Source organism: Cibotium barometz, chromosome 32 (genome assembly GCF_041138505.1).
Source record: "Cibotium barometz isolate CiBa-2024 chromosome 32, ASM4113850v1, whole genome shotgun sequence".
NCBI classification, from domain to species: domain Eukaryota; kingdom Viridiplantae; phylum Streptophyta; class Polypodiopsida; order Cyatheales; family Cibotiaceae; genus Cibotium; species Cibotium barometz.
In genome coordinates this window covers 51,725,145-51,745,764 of record NC_141077.1, presented here as the reverse complement: position 1 = coordinate 51,745,764, position 20,620 = coordinate 51,725,145, and the positions used below count along the sequence as shown (strand labels likewise).

The window sequence follows — 20,620 nt, the reverse complement described above, 5'->3', positions numbered from 1 at the left end:
CAGAAACAGAGGGAAAACACTTCTAGTTATTGAAAGGAAAGCCCTCCGATTTCACGAGAATCTCGGAGGGATTGTAAAGAGGGCCCTTCACAAGTAAGCAAAGAGCTGAATAGAATCTCAAGAAAAGAGCTGTCCATTCTGAGCATGGTAGATAGTCCACAATGCCTAGAATCTAGTCCAGTCAAGGAAGTCTGTATAAGCTGGTAGTGGAGGAGAAAGGCAACCAAAAAGCCAAAACATTTGCCCAAAACACCTCCCAGGAAAATGAGCCCGGAGGTGTTCGGGCAAATCATCAAGAAAACCGTGAGAGTGAAAGCAACTGCTAATGTGAGAGTAAGCACACCCTTAGTGTAAGGTGTCCCTAAGAGGATTTAAACCTAGGGTCTGTGGTAGAAATTTCAGTGCCGTATTCACTAGGCTACAGCATTGGGAACATTTATTTTTCCTTCTATTTTGAATATTGTTTCAGTTTAGATGTCCTTGAAATTTATTAGAAGATTAAACTAGAGCTTGCAAACAAATTATTGAATTTGTAATTATTCTAAAGGCATCATTTCTCAAGTTTTGAAATAACTATGTGAATATAATATCCATATTTTGTGGCATGTTTTTGTTTTATATTAGTTTTTTCTTTAGAATAATAGGTATCTTGCATATGTAAATTCTGTACTTTTATGCTTAAATGGCTTATGGACTTGAAATTTAGATGGAAAATCAACTTTTCTTTTGCCGCCTAGCTGCATTTTTTGGCTTGCCATACCATATTTTGGACTCTTAACATGGTTATTACGTGAGGTGTGGAAGATCATAACCTTGGTTTTCCCAAGGTTCACTGTGAGACCCTGCAGTGCGCAGAAGTCATCAAGAGCCACAAGGTGTCTTTGAAGCCCAACCTGCGTGTCGGATACCAAGACAATGTCATTAGCATAAAGCATAACTTGGACAGTAATACCTGATAGCTCAACCCCAGAGCCTCCTCCCTGTGTGATGTAGTCGACCACCTCATCAATATAGAGCCCAAAGAGCGTGGGGGAGAGCGGGCACCCCTGCTTCACACCAATGGTGCTAGCAACTGTGTCGGACAAGCCTCCTGGGCATCGGACTCTCCCAAAGACCAGCGCATATAGCCTGTATATGCCCCACATCATGTCCGAGGGTATGCCTAGTGTCTGTAGTCGCCGAAAGAGGCGCTCTCTGGGCACAGTATCAAATGCCTTGCGGAAATCCACAAAGCAACAATAGAGCCGTTGTCTACGTATCTTGGCGCCTGATCAATCAGGCGCCTCAATGTAAAAATGTGGTCGATGGTCGAGAAGGCTCGTCGGAAGCCTGCCTGGCCTGCTGCTCTCAATCCGCCATTCTCTGCATGAGTGCTCAGCTCTGCCTCCAAAACTGCCCCGTATAGTTTGGCCAATATATGGCCAATCATGATGGTCCTGTAGTTCCCGGGGTCTAGTACATCTCCCGCTTTATGGATCAACACAATAGTGTGCATCGTCCACTCAGCCGGAAACCCCTCCTGTTGAAGAGATGAGCAAGAAATGGTGCCAATGTATCAATAGCATAGATGAGATGCTCTCCCTGTAATCTTGTATGATCTGTCGCCTGTCCATGTTGGAGTCGGCATATGGCCCTCCTAACCATAGGTGGGGTGAAGAAGTTGGAGACTGTGGGGCATGGCTCTGTGGGCTGTGGTATAGGGGGCTGTGCAGGCACATCATAGAGTCTCTCTTTATATGTCTGCCAGGTCTGAGGATCGATAATAGGTGTGGGAGGATGGGGCTCTCTGAGTCTCCTCCAAGCAGCAGCAGCATCTCTGCTCATGAGCATGTGATATGTGTCCCAGTACTGAGCCTCCTCATAAGCTTGCCGCTTACGGCGGGTGAGAGTATGCATCCTCCTGCCTGCCTGTCTCTGGGTGATCTCCCCGCGAGCCCTCTGCACTCGGAGACTGCGGTAAAGGTTTCTACACTCATCATCATACCATCGGTTCTGGGGCATGCTCCCAGATGTAGGTGGCTGTCCTGTCTATATGTGGTATGGGAAACTCCTCGTGCTGCGGAGTGCAGTACATGTGAGAGCTGGGAGGTGAGCATAGCCATGGGTGCCGATGGGTCTAAGGCAAATAGCTGATCATGCATGAACATGATAGTCATACACGTCGGCTAGGTCTTGGGTGAAGTGGAAAATAGTGCGTGGTGGCTGTATGATGGGTGGGTGGGTCTCCAGTAAGCTCCTAAAAGTGAGGGATAGATATGTATGATCCGCCCCAATGGGGCATGGTGGTACGCTAAAGTGACACACCATATCTGCTGCCTCCCGGGATCCCATCACATAGTCCACTGTACTGCCGCCACCCCCCACTGGAAAGCAAGTCAACCCACCTGAATCTGGCCACTGAGTCATCCCGTTATAAATAACGAGATGGTGTTGGGCCCCAAGCTCCAGCAAATGTTGCCCATATCCAGTGCTGTCAGCTCCTCCATCAGCGGAGATCCGAGTGGTCCCTGTATCCTCTGTAGCTAGCGGCTCTAGTCTCAAGGGATCCTCAAAGTCATAGATCTCGCACTGTCTGCTCTGAGTCCGTGCATTGAAGTCCCCCATCAAGAAGACTTCTCCCAGTGTCGAATAGTGTAAGATCTCCTCAGATAAGACAGAGTATGGAGACTCACTAGCCTCTCCTCCACCCGGCTCCTCGGTGGTGGCAAACCGCGACCCCTTCGGAGGAAAGTAGCAAAGGGCGATATAAATCCATCTGGTTTCCGAGAGGCCTAAGCTAATCCACATGTATCTCGCCTCTGAGTCTCGTGCTACAACTCGAACATGCTCATGTAACCCATGTCTGAAAAGCACTGCAATACCTCCTAAACCTCGGGAGGTGGCCTGTCTCATCCCTTGTCGGTGAGCTGACTCCCACTGATAACCCTCAACCCGTGGTAAGCCCCTCTCCGGGCTCTCATGTGTCTCTGTCAAGATGATATCCCAGCCCTCCATCACCTCCTCAAGTTTCACTGGATGTGTCCATAGGGCTCCATTACAGTTCCAGACTGCTATGTGTATCTCTTTGTCTTCATGTTGTTTCCTTCGTGTCTCATAGGCCAGATGGCGCTATTCGACCCTCTTCCCATCAATGTAGATGTGACCATCCCTATAATGTGCCTTCTTCCCTTCTTTGCGTGCCGCCTTGATCTTCGGCATGCATAATCTTCTGTGCTCCAGCTGCATCCATGTGAGGTCATCATCGAAGTAGATGGGGTCCCCTGGCAAGCTACTCAAGATAGCATGTCTTCTCATAAAGCTCATCTTACTCTCCTCATCCGGGAACTGTAGCACTAAGGCCGTGCCTTTGGTGGAGTCCTTAGAAAGAAAGAAAGATTTATTAATGTCTTCCAAAAGACCGAACTCGGCCTATGAGGGAGAAATGAAAATGAAATGATATATTAACGTCTTCAAAAGGCCAAAATGACCTATGAGACCAAAAAGGTTACAACAATTGGTGGATCTGATACAATGTCTGTGTAAGGAAAGCTAAAAACAACTAAACAACTAACTGAAACTGAAACAACTATGAGGAAAAGTACGGTACGCTCCTAATGGATAACATCTGGGAGGAAAACTCCAGCAACAAAGGTAACCATCATACACATCACTATCCACATCACTATCCAAAGATGTCTCTCATCGGTCGATGGCGGATATCCTCAATGTCCTCCATGGTGAGTACTCTGACTGGATGTCTCCCATGCCGTGCTAGTATGGTCCTGATCCTCTGTTGTAGTCTCCGCCGGCGTCGAGATGGGCCTCTCATCTTGGGGCGCCTGGACCGCCCCAGCTCTATAGCCCGATCAATCAGTGTACCTCTAGTGCGGCTATACTCTGGGGCTAGCTGCAATGCCTGCTGGCCTGACTGCTCAATCTCTGGTCGAAAGAAGTCTGTAATCTGCCTCTGTAGGTGTCTCTCCCTCTCTGATCCCCTCCCTCTCAAGAGACCCTCTCTATGTCTACGAAGCTCCAGCAAGTACAATCCGAGGCATCTCTGATCCTGGTATCTCATGACTCTAGAAAGTGGTCCAAAGCCCTCTCTGAACAGGCAGTGAAAACGGCCTCGTATCTCATAATATACTGGACAGTGACATATGTAATGTAACTCTCTCTCTGGCTCCATCTGGCACAGCTGACAAATCCTGGCCTCAGCTGGTACTCCTCTGAATCTGCCAGTCTTCTCAATCTCTAGCTGGTGTGAGGATCTCCGCATCTGATCAATAGCACACCGTACCCCATGAGAAAGATGAGTATCCATGTAGCTGGGTCTAATCACTAACCCATCCTCCGTGAGCTGGAGAAGATGATATCTATAGAAAGCCATCTTCGTACCAAGCTCGTGTGTCGGCTGTATCCATGTCCTCCTAGTGTCCAGCTGAGTCAAGTCCTGCCTGATAAGTCTGGTAATCTCTGCCCGTGTGAGAGAGAGGGAGGGTGCATCCAGGGAGTACTGAAATGGAGGTAGCCTGTCCATACTAAAGCCATGCAGCTGGAACCAAGCTGTCATCTGTGCATACCAACATGATCCGTCTCCCTGTTATGCCAACTGTCTCGTGAAGACTCCAGGGCTAAGCGTGCATATCTATCTCTAGGGAGAGCCCAAGTGCTATGTATAAAGGAGACTGATCGAGTGAGTGCCTCTACTACCAATGGGGGGGCAGCCATCTCTGCACGGATAATATCATGTGGTACGGAGGCCTTGGCCCTAATCATCCGGGAAATCATAGAAACCAAGGACCTCTCCATACGTCTCCATCCATCAGTGCTACCAGCTCGGCTGTGGTGATCCACTGAGGGTCCCCATATCTCCACTCCATACAGCATGGCTGAAGTGACCAAAGTGTCAAAGAGCCAGAGCTTTGTTCGAGGTTCCTGAAACTGAACCTGCGAACACATCCTCTCTAGTGTCCCCAATGCTGCATAAGCTCTGGTCAATCTCGATGTGTGCGGATGGAATTGATTTCTCAACTCAAACTTTCTTTAGACCACCAAACGTTTTCAGTTTAACTAACCTTTTTTAATGTGAAAATCTATAAGAATTAGGATAACAAAGTTGCAAAAGCTCTTTGTATTCATCCTAGGAATATAAAGAAACACCATGTTGACATAAAGGGAGTAGATTTCAATTGGGCTTTTGGTGGTTGAAAGCGCAAGAATCACTGCTTGAGTTCTGAGGTTGTTCAATGTGGTGTAGATTTTAGGAAAGACAATACTAGGGTGTCCCAAATAAGAAAGACATTTGTAGGCAACAGCTTGGCAAGAAACAACATGAAGTCCATCCTCTCCAATTCTTGGAGCTCACACAGAGGTGCCCTTCCAACCACAGTATACCTACAAGGAAAATAGTGGGCCACTAAAAACCACACCAAGGTAAGTATATGCATCTGTATACTCCACTGTCTCAAGCCACTGTCCTCTGCAAACGTGTGCAATGCATCCAAATGACGCTGCATCCCCTTTGGAGAATCTGAGATTAGCACAATATCATCAGCATACAATAACAGCGGAATCCATGTCCCCTAATACATTCGTCATGGGCCGTTGTGACATGGTGCTCAAGGTGGTAAAACTGAGCTGGCTCGAGAAGGTCCTGCAATGATGGGAGATGATGGCCCGGATCTTCTTGTGGTGGTGTGGCCGTCAGCGAGGGCCATGGGGTCTGGGGCGTCAAGCTCTGCATAACTCAGTGGCTCTGTCGAGTGTCACAGCTCTCGGCCGAGCTCCTACACTAGCCTGTGGTCTGGGTATGATGGGTGGATCGGCCCTCGGAGTGCTGGTATGGAAGAAGTCAGTGAGAGCTCTTTGTGCTGGTCCACGAGCAAGTACAGCTGATCTGGATCTCACTAAGGACTCCATGTGTCTACGGAGCTCTAGAACAAAAAGTCCCAGGCATCTCTGATCCGGGAAGTCCATGATCCTGGAAAGTGGTCTGAACGCAACTCGAAAGAGGCAGTGGAACCTCCCCCGAATATAATAGTACACGGGGCATCGGCATATGTAATGATCCTTTGCCTCCGGCTCTGTGTGACAGAGCTGGCATATCCTTTCCTCTGGTGCGGCCGCCCTAGGCCCATATTTGGCAGTCCCCACTATCCGCTGGTGGGACGAGGTGCGGATTTGGCCGATCGCACATCTCACCCAAAGGATAGGTGTATGTCCATGTAGCGTGGACGGATGATGAACCCATCCTCTGTCAGGGATAGGAGGTGATCTCTGTAGAAGACCATCTTTGTCCCTAGTGGACTACTCGGTAAACTCCTTGTCCTCTGAGTATCCGGTCTGACAATGTCCTTCCTGATAACCCTGTTCCGCACACAATGACGGGGCCTCTATGCTGTATTGGAAGGGGGGGAGTGCCTCCATCTCCATACCGTGCATGCCAAACCAAGTGCCTACCTGTTTAACCAGCACTCTGTATCTCCCTCAAGTGTCAACTGTCTCAAGGACTCCAGGGCTAGCCGGGGGTATCTATCAAGTGGAAGCTCCCATAGCCTATGCCAGTATGTCATTGTCTGGAATAGAGCCTCTGTCACTATCGGTGTAGCCCCCATCTCTGCCCGCACAATCTCATGTGGCACTGATGGTTTATTCCTAATCATGCGAGAGATCATCGCCACTAGGGGCCTCTTCATCGGCTTCCACCCATCATATGCCTCCTTTGTATCTGTCTCGGCCGGCTCTCTCCTCTGTCTCCTCCTATGGTATAAGCTAGGACCCGAGATGGGGGCACCATATAGTAGTGTAGGTGTAACTAGAGTATCAAATAGCCAAAGCTTCTTCCTCGGCTCCTGAAACTGTATCTGTGAGCATTGCCTCTGTAGCGAGCCAAGGGCTGCATATCCCCTCATTAATCTAGCGTCGGCTGCCTTCCGCATCGAGAACTGAGGTCCAGCAAAAGTGATGCCAAGGTATAGATACGAGATAACATACTCCACAGGGTCTCCACTATGTAAACTGTACTGCAAATCTACTTATCCACTGTGAGGAGGTGTTAAAGATCATGACCTTGGTCTTTCCAAGGTTCACAGTAAGGTCCCGGTCCTCGGGTCGCAAAAGGCCTGTAATGCATCCAAATGCCTTTGCAGCCCCTCTGGTGAATCAGAAATAAGAACAATATCATCTGCATACAAGAGGATCGGTATCAGGACTCCTACCAAATGTGCTCCTGGTCCTCCCTGTCTGTCTATGTAATCCGAGATCTCGTCAATGTATAGACCAAATAGATTAGGAGACAAGGGGCAGCCTTGCTTCACCCCGATAGTGTTGTGTATGATCTCTGAGTCACCTCCTGGACCCCGTACTCTGCCTGTGACTGACTCATAGAGTGTAATGATCAGCATCTCTACTGGCACTCCCATATCCTGCAGTCTCCTCATCAGTTTGGCCCGTGGGACAGTATCAAAAGCTTTGCGGAAGTCCACAAAGCAGCAGTATATCCATTGCCCATGAGCTCTCCCCTCCTCAATGATCCCCCGTAGTGTAAAGATATGATCTAGTGTGGAGTGCCCTCTCCTAATGCCTGCTTGCCACGATGCTCTGAGTCTCTACTTCTCGGACCATGTACTAAGCTCATGCTCCAAAATTGAACCATAAATCTTGGCCAAGGTGTGACCAATCATGATAGTCCTATAGTTGTTGGGGTCCATGGGGTCACCTGCTTTCAAGATAGGTACAATAGTATTCGATGGCCAGCTGATAGGGAAGCCTTCACATAAAGCCCTGTTAAACATGTGAACCAGTAAAGGGGCCAGCGTGTCTCTAGCATGGGAGAAATGCTCGGTGAGGAGTCCATCATGATCCTGTGCTCTCCCAGTCTGTATCGTGTCAATAGCATCTCTCACCATGCTGAGGTGAAAGAAGGAAGAGTGTGGGGGACGAGGTTCGGGTGGATGGGGGAGAGGTGGCTGCCCGGGGACATGGTAGAGAGAGGTGGCATAGGTGTGCCAGGTGCTGGGTGAAGTAATTGGAGTTGGAAGGCGATGATCCTGGAAGATCCTCCAAGCCTCCTTACAGTCCCTTCCAAGAAATAGCTGGTATAGCTTCTGCTCAAGCCTTGCTAGTTAGGTAAGCTCTCTTCTTTCTCCATGTGAGACATCGAAAGATCACTCACGCCTGCAGGTGAGTGGTGGATCCTAGTGCCATCTCCCGATGGAGACGGGCTCAGGTACCACGACATTCCTCGTTGTACCAGCTATTCTGTGGGACAGTCTCTCCTGGTGATGTAGGGGTGGCTCTGGAGTGTGGAAGGCGGCTGCAACGGACGTATGGAGGGTGGCTGAGAGGTGTGTAGTAAGCTCATCAAGTGGGATGTGGGGGTCTTGGTCGGAGAGGATGCGGTAGACGTGATTAGAATAGATGGAAGAGGTCTCTCTGGAGAGAGAGAGAGAGAGAGAGAGAGAGAGATTACACAAGGAATGGAGAGAGAAAGAGAGGAAATCCACCACAAGATAGAGGAGGAAGAGAGAAAAATCCACCACAGGATAGAGAGAGATGGACAGAGAAAGAGAAGTGCACTAAGTGAGGATCTACTACACACCACAGGTGCACAAAACCAAGACAATATTGACCTGAGCACCAACAACCTCGTGAGCAAGTAGTGAGGATATCTCCAAACAGGATCCAACATCTCACGCCGGCAGCAAAACATTTTGCAGCACTGATGTATTTGAACCAACGCAGATCAACAATCCTTTCCACGTTGTGTTGAGCTTCTGCCCTTCCTCACTAGCTTAACCTCAACACCACGGCCACGTCAAAGCTCCTGTTTCTGTGTTGTGAATGTGTGTTTGAGACGGTTGTAGATAGTCGTGCTCCTGAGCCAATCAACACCAATAGGCAGCTGCTTACGACTTCAACAGGAAGGTGTCCACCTACATGTGGATCTAGAGCAGGGTGGTGGGTAGGGGAGGGTTATTAGAAGCGGCTATAGAGAGTATGGGGAGCGCTGGGGGTAGAACATGGGTAATATGATGCTGAAGGCAATAGGGATAGCAAGGGGAAGGAGGCAATAGGTAGTGGGTGTGGGTATGAGGAAGAGGATGCTAGTGACGGGAGGAGTGGTGAATAGGGAGGAAGGCTAGTATGTTGATGGGCAGGCGGGTGAGCACGACTAGCAGGGTGGTAGGTGCATGAGAGCAGGCGGTGGGCGGTTATCAAAGTATGAAAAGGGATACCCAAGAAATGAAATAAAATGTTATATTTACGTCTTCAAAAGGCCATAATGACCTATGAGACCAAAAAGTTACATCATGGTATATCTGATACAATGTCTGGATAAAAAACCAGAAAATGAAAAATAAAGATGATACTACTAGCACCTAGAAAATGAAACTGGAGCTGGAAGGTAAACAGAAACCCTTATAGGGTGTGAATATAGTGAGGGGGGGGGGGTACGCTATGGAGGTGAGTGGAGTACAGTGAGGGGATACAATATCATGTGGGACGGGGGGGTACACTATGGAGGTGCCTCCATCTCATAATATGTGCCGCATCGGACGCTGGCGGATCTCTTCAATATCCTTTGTGGTCAGCACCCTGACTGGGTGTCCCGCATGTCTCGCAAGAATAATCCGAATCCGCCGTTGCAACCTCCGTCTATGCTGGGATGCCTCCTCCGTAGTCGTGTGAAGGAGCCTGCCGTGTAACGACCGTTGTGGAAGTGTGCCGAGCACCTAAAGAGGGGGGCGACACTGATTCGAGCAACACGTTCGAAGAACCGCACCGAGCAATCAAAAACAGCTGGCCAAACAACCGGTTTGGAAGAAGCACATCGAGCATGCTGGTGTCGTTGGGTGGAGCGAGTGATATGACACTCACCACATCAAGGAACAACAACGACTGAGACTCGAGGGAGACATAGTTGGCTCATTAGAGCACAGGAGATAGCAACAAAAAGAAGAAGACGACACCAGGAGGAATGGTAGATGGCGTGAAGGTGGTGCAGAGGAAAAGCTAGGCTTGCCTAGGAGGGGTCAGAAAACTGCAATGGTGTTTCAAACCCAGTAAGCCTAGAGCAATGAGAAAAGAGTGGACATGGGGAGGCAGGGGGCGATGAAATCCCCCCGCTCCCCAGCAGGATCGCCAGAAACTTGGGCTACCTGTAGCAAGTTTGAATACATACAACAAAAGCCAGACAAGAAGATTGCATCTATTTCTTCAAATGAGGGAATGTCCCTTTTTATACAATATGATCCAAGGATTACAAGCCCTTTGCCTTATGGGATAACTCACACACACCACTCCTGCTTTCACATTTAATGACAAATGGGCAACCGAACTCACACACACCACTCCTGCTTTCACATTTAATGACAAATGGACAACCGACGCCTCTACAGAACAACCTCTTGTAGTTGTTTATGTGTGTATGTGATAAATAGTGATGCCATGGGCACTTGCCATGTGTCATTGCTCTAGTTTGTGTTGTGTCAAAAGATAAGGCTCTAAAAGCCTATAAAATCATTGTTCTCTCTAATGCTTTTAACTTCGAGTCATGCAATCATTGTGCCTCTCTCTTTGAGTTTGTTACATCTCTCACCCTCTCTATTACACACACCACCATGGAAATAATTAATATTTCCCACTATTTTTAATCGGAGTAGGGCGGTGATCCTCTATCACATGATCAATGCCAACTGGTATTGCAAGAACAATCATTTCTGTGGTCCAAGGGAAAATCGGCAGCCAGAAAGTGCCCGAGATGTTGCTTTTGGGGAGTTGAAGTCTACTTGGAAGAACCCTCGTACAAGTAAATGTACATCAAGAAAGTGCAGAGCCAGTTCCGACGGAGGGCTGCCAGAAGCTAGTCTCTAACTTGTGAACAGGCGTAGTGCGAGCCATAGACACTCCCCATGAGGGTTGTCTTCATTTCATTATCAACGTCACTTTGGAGAATGAGAAGCTCGTCTTGTGAAAAATTGATAGTTCTCACGGTGTCTGGGAGTGGAGAAGGATTGGCTTGGGCAAAAGCCATAATTCAAATTAAACTACCAGGGGCGGACATGAACACAATAAGACTTTCTGTACACTGACGCAGGCAAGAAGCGGGAGAGGCTTATCTATGAGGGGAGAGGGTAGAAAATGGTGAGGACAAAGAAGAAGGCGGGCAGACTGGCAGGCAGGAGCAGAAGGAGATGTGGGGGGTGAGGTGGATGGTGTGCAGGAGAGGGGCTGCACAGTGAGGAGGGCGGCAAGTTGAATGGCAGGCAGACTGTGCAGGCGCAGAGGTCGCAGCAGGGGCCCTAAACATGCTCCATAGCCATGCAAAGTCTCAACGAAGAAGAGGGAAGAAGCAAAAATTTAGTTACAACATTCCCCCCACCTGTGCAGCTGCACACTACCAATCACCTCACCCTCCTCCTCTCCGCACAGTACAGGGAGCTCTTTCGATGCTCCTTTTCTTAAAACATCTAAACATAAACCGCCTCCATTGGGATTTGGTCCTTTGAGATGGAAAAAACTGATTATCCTTGAGATGTAAAAAACACATTCATCTACACAAGCATGTTGCCTTTGCCTTTGTAGAATGATTTCAATAGAGTCCATCATTCTGGCAAGTGTAAAAATTAGAGGTGGAATTTTCAATAGCTGTGCGATCTTTTTTTTGGTGCACTCTTCTTTTTTCAGAGCATAATGGTGACCTGTTTCGCTTTGCAGGCTGTTTTCATGATATGTGCAAATGCTGCCATATTTCCTGCTCTCAGGTTTACTCAGCCTTAACGTGTCATTGTTCTTGTTTTTGAAGAGTTAATTCTCTTTTTGCAAGATTTGTATTCAAAATTTTGGAAGTTTAAGTTTCTTTTGGCAGGTTGATGTCATGTGCTACTTTGAATAGATTGGCAAGGCAACTGCACTATCCAAGCCGGTGGAAGGTGCGTCTTTGACTGTTGTTCAAGCTTTTACAGGTCACTTCAGTTGCAAAGAAGACTCTGGGTTCTTTTCATACCAGGAGAGAAGATTTGGGATTATGGTCTAATGCATTTAAGTTGTATGTGCTGGCAGTATTTGTCTCATCTTCTCTGCTGCATTTTTTCTTCTTGGGTCAAGGTGGGATTACCACTTCCAACATTAGTAGAGGTAAGTAGTTTTGGATGTGTCTTTTAGTTAGAGGACCCTTCTAATGCTTTAAACTGCTTTTTCTCTTTTCCACTAGTCATCCTTTACAGGAACAGATTCCCTGCCTGAACCTTTCGTGATCTTTTAAAGTGGCGTGCTTTTTGATATGTTATTGTTCTTTGTCTGGTTGCCATGTTTCTGTTATGCACTGCTGAAATGCCTGAAATATACTAATTGTGGAAGCTTTTGCCCATATATCAGCAACTTTCAGGACTTCAATATTTCACATTTTTAATGCAGATAAGGGAGGTTCTGGTCTGCAAGTCAGAGCCTGTAGATTTTTTAAAGTATTGCTGTCCCTTGGTGTTACCTTCTCTTTTAGTGTATGACCGCGACAATGAGTTGACATGGCTTGCCAAGGTGAAGTTAGGAGGCAGTGTAGGATAACTCACTTTAAGTTTTTTCTCAAGGGGTAATAAAGCTTGAAGTGGATCCTTCATAATAGGTGCATATTGGTGATTTTTGCAGGTTACGTCCAAACCTATCTCGACACTGGTGAAAGAATCTTCTGCAGCGATTTTTTCTGCTTTGATCCCATTATACTGCCATGGGGATGAGATGGAGAAAAAAATAGCTGTGTCTGTTCTTCAGGGAAAGATGCTTGCACTGGCAAATCTGTCAGAAGATGACAGGGATCACCTTATCAAGAAGAATATGGTTTGTATAGTTGCAGAAGTTTCTTTTAGCTTCTTTGACTCCCTGTTTTTTTAAATTCCTTATTTGTACTGAAAATACCTATTATTTACCTCACTAGAAGTCGATGACCAATGATTGCTCCTGCTCATTCTTTTGATTGTTTGTTTTCTTGTCAACACTGCTTTTGTCACTGTTTCTTTTCAGGTTTCTATTGTGAATGGTATATTCCAGTTGTGCTCTTTAGATGACAGTCCTGAATTTCCCTTATTTTCAAAGAAGGCTGTGATATCTTCTGTGCGAACAGTGGTAGATGGATTTTGTGGAAGGTAGTGCTCCTTGTCTAAAAGCATTGTTGTTGATTTCATAGAAATTATTTGCTGCAGTAGCCAGTGTAGATTTTTCTTACTGAACTTAACGTTGTGCTACTTGATGCAAGTGAGTCTCCTACATCTCAGAGGGACAATGATGGTGGGGTAGGAGTAAAGGATGTATTGAAGATTTTCCGGGCAGATCGTGTGTTTATGGTACTGATCATATCAACGTGTCTTATTCAATATCTTGTAATCTACTCAAACATGTGATTCAATCTGATTAAAGAAGCCTACATGGATTTTTAACTGGTAATTATTGAATGCATATGTAGTTTATACTTCAGATCCATCTCCAGATCGAGTCAGCCTTCAATTCACGGCATCGGAGTGCCAAGCTGGCTGGATTAGCATGTCTTATAGATGTCATTAAGGAAAAGGTTGCAGTGCCAATCACTTGTCGGTAATGCACAAATCTGTCGTTGGTTTGCATGTGTTTTCTTGCTGAAGTTTAGAAGCAAAACTGAAGGGCTAATGTTGTCGCGGGTGTGGTTTTTTTTTCTGGAAAAAAATTATTCATTAGTTAAAAATCAAACAGCCAAAGGCTACATGTACATGCTGAGAGCCGTGAAAAGAGGTGAGACGGTGTTCCCTCCATGGATGGCCGCTCTTGGAGGGGAACTAGCTCACACAATTGGGGAAGGGGGGGTTTGGGGGGAAGCCACACAGGGGGCCTGTAATGCCAAGTGATCTCACCATCCCCATCAAATAGAATAGGACCTTGGTGCCGTGTGTGCAGGAAAGCCTCTCGCCGCCTACGCATGCGATCTGAACTTCCCACTGGCCGTGGAGGGTATGCATGATATCAGTCCAAATGGAGCGGATGGACATGGCTGGTGGCACCGCGCGGGGGGGCGGGGGGGGGAGTGCCAAGCTGGCTGGATTAGCATGTCTTATAGATGTCATTAAGGAAAAGGTTGCAGTGCCAATCACTTGTTTGGTAATGCACAAATCTGTCGTTGGTTTGCATGTGTTTTCTTGCTGAAGTTTAGAAGCAAAACTGAAGGGCTAATGTTGTTGCGGGTGTGGTTTTTTTTTCTGGAAAAAAATTCTTCATTAGTTAAAAATCAAACAGCCAAAGGCTACATGTACATGCTGAGAGCCGTGAAAAGAGGTGAGACGGTGTTCCCTCCATGGATGGCCGCTCTTGGAGGGGAACTAGCTCACACAATTGGGGAAGGGGGGGTTTGGGGGGAAGCCAGACGGGGCCTGTAATGCCAAGTGATCTCACCGTCCCTATCAAATAGAAAAGGACCTTGGTGCCGTGTGTGCAGGAAAGCCTCTCGCCGCCTACGCATGCGATCTGAACTTCCCACTGGCCGTGGAGGGTATGCATGATATCAGTCCAAATGGAGCGGATGGACACGGCTGGTGGCACCGCGCAGGGGGGGGGGGTGGTGGGGGGGGGTGGGGGGAGGCCTTGGATGGCCTCATTGCATCGGGCTCGCCATAGATGCCATGCAACAATGCTGCTGATGATCTACCTTCGCTGACTAGTGCCTGAGGACTAGGTCTCTACCGATAGGTCGGGAGTAGGATCTGCATCTATCGTGCAATAAGATAGTTAGAGAGCTTGCCCTCCTGATGTCTCCTCGTAGAAGAGGGCAGGGCGGGTCTCTGTCGCCGAGGCAACTACTCCCTAAGTGGTGATACGTGGTGCAGACCGCACCGCTGTGTAGAGGTGAAGAATCCTCTGCAAAACTTACTGTGCTTTTGGACAGTACCAAAAGCAGTGCCACTTCGACTCAGGGAGTGACTATGACGCGCTACTGTGCCATCGTCCTCCAACGGCTAACCAAGTGCCGCGACAGCGAGGCACTGGTGAGCTAACTGCCAGAGGAGGAGTGTGCCATTCCTTGGCCAAAAGCTGTCCCACTTACGCTTCCAGAAATCTCGAAGGCGGGAGGAGATGTCGTTGGAGCCCAATGGTCTGTTGCCGCCAGGGTGCCGTCTAGTACACATTTGAATCCCACAACCCATCCTCTCCGTAAAATGAAAGAAGGGGGTGGTCGGGCTCTGTGGGCCGAAGGAGTCCTGCTACTCCCACTCGTTAGGGTCCTACTAGACATGCGTTAAAGGTTGGCTTTCCCAAAGGCATAGCTGCCAAGAGCTGTCATGGACTACCTTGGTTGGAGGAGGGTCAATGTTCCACTAATGATCATAAAAGCCAAGAATCCTCACCTGCCGGAGTGAGCCACCGCTGAAATCCTCTGTGGGGGGAGGGTTAGCTGGCCCTGGAGTTCAACTGAAGAAATGAGCGCGGGTCCCCTATCTGACCCGAGGACTGCTAGGTGGGATATTATGACCAGTCGGTCCCACAGCTCAGGTATGAGGGGAACGTTAGGGATGAGGTCATTATGATCTGCCAGGGAGTTGCCCGGCACCGCTGTTGTCAGGATCGTGCCCCCCCCTTCCCCCCCCAAACCACACAGGTTGGACAGTGCATGGGAGATTATTGCTAGTACTATAGGCTGGCATTTCGGAAGGCTAGATGCATTGAGGTCACTGAGGGCGCTTTGGTTTACGAGGCAGTGCATTTGCAGGATTCGTAGTGATATCATCCACACCCTCATGGCCACTTGGGCTAGAATCCAGGGATCTTCGAGGGCTGCCGAGAGAGAGCGCAACCAATTATGAGAGTGGGATTATGGCATCTTTTTCACTCCCACTCATATGGACGTTGTTGGCATGAAAAGGTAGCAGATTGGTTGACATTTGAACCTTGTTTGGTTTGAAATCTCCCTGTTGTATATTGTTTCATACTTAAGAAGTCTCTTTTTTTGGAAAAAATAATTAAAAGATGAAAAATAATGATTGAAATGAGTAAAGAACTACTAGCCATTCCTCGGCACTAAGTAACACAGGATCATTGAAGACCCTCTCGATGTGGGATCTACGGTCCACAATCCAGTGTCTCGGGCCACCTTTTCTTACATCGTCGGATGCGAAAGTAAAAAGGGTGGTCGGTGTTGGTGGTAAACTAGGGAAAGGGGTAAATTCAGGTGTCAGAGTTGTAGTAAACTAGGGAGGGTAAACTAGGAGTGGTGGATTTGTGAACTAGGAATAGGAAGGGGTTTAGGATTTGTAGATTAAAAAAACCTAGGTTTAGTAGCTTGGATAGGTTGGTGTAATGCCTAGCTCTCTAAAATGAAGGTCGGGTTCGAATCCCACTTTTCATAGTGTACTAATTTTTCTAGATTACTTCCATCTCTCCCTATTCTTAGTTTAAAGATCCCTCACGCCTAGTTTACCCTCCCTAGTTTACCATCTTGGCACTTGACGACCCTAGTTTACCCTAGCCGGAAAGCGTGGTGTCCACCCCCCCCTATCCCTCGTTTACAACTTTCTGTAGTTAATCAATCTCCTTAGTTTAATTTCACAGGACAGGCTTCCGGTTCCCTTCTTTTTGCGGAATTGGGATCTCCTGAAAGTTGGCCTGTGGGTGGCTTTCGATGAGGTCATGCAGACAGGCTCCCTTTTGGAGCGTTTGGCAGAGGGTCAGGTTTCTCCTTGCTCATCTTATTAGAAATCTGCACTAAGAGGAGAGATGCCTCTTTTATTTCTTGTGAAAAAACAAAAGTATGTGTGTTCAGAAATTAATCAATGAGTGCAGGTTGTAACAGATATTTGAAGCTAGATTTTGAGGTGATATGGATTGCCAATTTATTAGGGCAATGCCAATCTTGAGTCTTGGAAATCAAGGCACTTAGACAAATGCTCTTGCAGAACATATCTTGTTAAGCTTGAAACCTTAATAAAAGTCCCAAGATTCTGAGTATCGAGGAATAGAAACTGAAGCCTTACTTCTGATGTGTTAAATAAAGTTATAGAAACTGTCAAAGGTAGTGAAGTCCAGAATGCTTAGTGAGTTTTTAAAGGACTCCTTCTACATCCAAGAATTGCACTCGTAGTCAAGATTTGGGGATTAGGTTTTAAACCTTTCAAACAATGAATTCTCCTAAACATAAGCACAATAAAAGATCAACATGATGTCTGATTAATTTAACAAGGAATTTCGATCCCTGATATTCATGCTGTCGTGCTTACAACATTCCCAGGTACAAATTCTTGCATATACCAATTTGATCTCTTTAAAAACTGGTAGAGTCCAAAATGTATTTTTGTAGGAAAGTAAGTGTGGTGAAACATACAAGGCAAATATAATCCTAATTTTGAACTATCTGCATGTACAAAGAGTTGTTTACTCTCCAGATGGTGTGCAACATCACTTACATGCCTTAGAGCAGCTTTGCCAGTGCAACGACCTTGCAATCAACCTTGGTAAGAGTAAGTTAATGATGTTCCACACTAGCCCAGGTTAGTTGTACATAGAATCCCTTACATTTGATGGAGAGCTATTGGAAATTGTACGGACATATATGTACTTGAGAGTCTTTCACTCAGGACCAAGATTTTGGATGAGACCAAGTGCCACATCACAGCTGGTGAGAGGTTTTGCATCATTGGCATGGCTTGGAGCGACAGGCCTATTTTTTGCTAGTCCCCACCAAGGCATTCTTTTCTGATTCCCTTGTCAGACCAAGGACTATATTAATCACAATTCTAGTCCCCTCCATTTTGGGCTTTGGACCTCTCTAGTGACGAACCTATTGCCTTGGGTCTTTGAGATCAAGAAGTATGACGTCATGGTCAGAAAAGGTGTGCGCCAAGATGCTGACGGAGCCTTTCCTATCACAGGCCCACTCATTGAGGTAGAATATGTATTTTGTTCGTTTAAGTGGGTTCCTTTGCTAGGCCTCTCCCTGTCTTGTGAGCAGACACTCTGGTTATATGATCTAGACACTGTGGCCCTAGATATTTGACTGATAGAATGACCAACGCATTTGGAGGCTGCTTGTCTAGGCTGGTCATTAGCACAATCTCTTCCTCACTTGGGGGCTGTATGGACTGGATCATGGACATGGGGGGGCAGTTCATGTCACATGCATCCTGCACTTGGATGCTGTGGACATAACTGTACAGGAAAGTGCAAGCCCTGTGACACCTGGCCCCTTGTGAGCCCTTGTCCGGGGACATGTCAGCCAGTGCGCCACCTCAGGAGAGTCAGTGTCAGATGTGCACGTTCCTGTTGTGGTTGTCTCATGCAGACATGCTATTAGCCGGGTGCACGGGCTCTGTCAGAGTCTTAGGTTTAGGTAGAGGAGCAGTATACATTAATGTTTGCGGTGGCTAGTTGGGGACATGGGCTGTGGACAGCCCATTGGCCAGGCCAAATGGGCAAGACGAAGGGCATATGGGGTGCCCATGCACCTATCCCTGAAGATCACACGCATCAAATATGTGAATAGTTGTCCTCTTTTGCAAGTCAGCCAGCCCATATGCTCAGTCGGCCGCTAGAAAAAATCTTATATTCACTATATAAAGGTGCTCTGGTGCCTTGCCTCATCATCTGAGTTCTCTGCCATAAGTCCTTGCTTGTGCACATGCCCTGGCCAGCCCAGGATAAGGTAAAACACAAGGGAAAGGTGCTTATCAGAGGCGACCTGCTATGGAAGGAAAGCACAGCCTATAGAGGTGTTCTGGAAGATTAACGCAAGCATCAAGAGCTGTCCAGACTGTACAGCAGAAGGCGGCCTGTTTGTCCCCTTCTTGGGTGATCCAGATTCAGATGTTTTGGTGCTGATTTGCAGCCAATAATCTGTCCATTACTCATTCAGGAATACAAGCAAATACACCTTCATGGTGGGGCCCCTTTAGAGGGTTATTTGGGACCCAATATGGTGTAGTCTGTCTTGTATTTGTGCATTGCTAGTAATCAAGTTTATGTGCTGACTTTTTCTCTAATCAAGTTTACGATTCATTTCCAATTTTTCTGCATGCTATAGTTCACTACGAGAGTGACTGGCCAAATCTTGGCTCTCCCTCACAGTACACAGAGAGGGGACTACCATACATAGCGGGTTATAAGTGGGCGTGAGCCTAGCGGGTGAAACGTCGGGAGGGGTACGAGGCTCGGGAGGCTTTGGGGTCCTCTACAAATCACACCTCGAGAAGTACCTATGGGTGCGGCTACAATTGACTGGAGAGAGAGCTATCCATATTGCAGTATGCTATTTCCCACCGAGCCACTCCTGTTGTGCTGAGCAGCATGGCCGGTCACCTTTCCTATCACTCTAAAGTGATATCATGGAGTTTTCTTGCCTGGGTGAAGGTCCTCCTACTGGGAGACTTCAACGCCAGGACCGGGAGCTGCCAGTTTCCTCTACTTGATTTGGATGACCCCATGAGACTGCAGGAGCTGGACATCAGTGAGACGGGCCTTATGAGATCATCACAGGACATGAAGGTGACCACATTTGCGAGATACCTCCTGGAGCTCGGAGCCACACACGGTCTCGTTATTTATAATGGGATGCCCCGCTGGCCCTCCTCAGGCGCCTTCACCTGCTTTGGCACGCCTCATCCCTGACTTCTCCCCACCCGCAACCCCCCCGACCACAACTATCTCCACTTCACCCTCATGTGTGCACTATCCACCCCCCCACCACTCACTACACCCATATCCATTTTGATCACGAGCTTGATGGTGTTTACTCATACCACATTTATCGCCACCTCCAGGATGTGGACCCTCTTGCCCCCCTTGCCACCCTCACATCCCAACTCACCACAATCCTTCACACATCTGCCACCACCACCTTCATATGCACACCCCGCTCCACTGCCAAGTCACCTTGCGGCACCATGCCCCAGAATGGTTGGTATGATGACGAATGCTGGGCCACCTGCTCCCGTCTCAAGCACGAGGCTTGCGTTGGGCAAATCTCAAGGCGCTTAGCGCAACGGATTTCCGGATGCAAGAAAGGAGAGTTCTACGCTCAGAAAGAGGACCAATTATATCTACTCTTCCTAGGGCTGAACAACTGCAAGGATGCTTGGAGAGGACTGCTCCCCCATGCCCATCACATGCCCAGATACTTCGTACTCATATGCACACACTCTCTATCACACCCCGACCAGCCACATCTTTCCCCCCGCCATCTCCACTTTCTTCACACTGGACATGGTACTCAACAATTTGGACCAGCGCTGTCCGGTGCTCTTCCTACTAGGGCTTCGTAGACACATAGATACACTTCTAAGAGTGTCGCCATAGCCACCAGCTCTCCTTCCTGTCCAGTCGACCACTATCACCAGTTTCTTCCGGGCCCAGGGAGAGGATATTGGCAGAGTGGACCCCGCGGGTGGTCCACCACAGGATATCTCAGCTCCAGCCCATCCCCGAGGAATCACTTCAGAACGGGCTTGTGTGCTTCGACGCACCCGGCATCCCCAGCCCACGGGACACCCAACCACGATCCTCCCATCAGCTCCAGATAGGACATGCTCCACTGCCATCACACCACCTTCCCACGTACCGTGTGACAAAAGGCGACCTCTCGGCCATACTCAGTAACCCCTTGCTTGACATACTCGAGAGGTGTATCTTCTATTGGAGG

The 20,620-nt window shown here is 47.8% G+C and overlaps 1 protein-coding gene across 7 annotated transcripts in view; it reads left to right on the top strand.

Moving 5' to 3' along the window:
* Positions 1-20,620, top strand: part of ATM (Serine/Threonine-kinase ATM-like protein) — a 317,444-nt gene that overhangs the window by 77,748 nt on the left and 219,076 nt on the right. For all 7 annotated transcript variants that reach the window (XR_015261774.1, XM_086772522.1, XM_086772521.1 and 4 more), the window contains exons 27-34: positions 11,698-11,744; positions 11,849-11,912; positions 12,043-12,117; positions 12,397-12,516; positions 12,625-12,813; positions 12,997-13,118; positions 13,229-13,316; positions 13,436-13,563. Coding sequence is in view for 6 of the 7 variants with exons in the window: in XM_086772522.1 (XP_086628648.1) it covers positions 11,698-11,744; positions 11,849-11,912; positions 12,043-12,117; positions 12,397-12,516; positions 12,625-12,813; positions 12,997-13,118; positions 13,229-13,316; positions 13,436-13,563 (833 nt within the window). In the remaining variant the exon portion in view is untranslated. The remainder of the gene's footprint in view (positions 1-11,697; positions 11,745-11,848; positions 11,913-12,042; positions 12,118-12,396; positions 12,517-12,624; positions 12,814-12,996; positions 13,119-13,228; positions 13,317-13,435; positions 13,564-20,620) is intronic.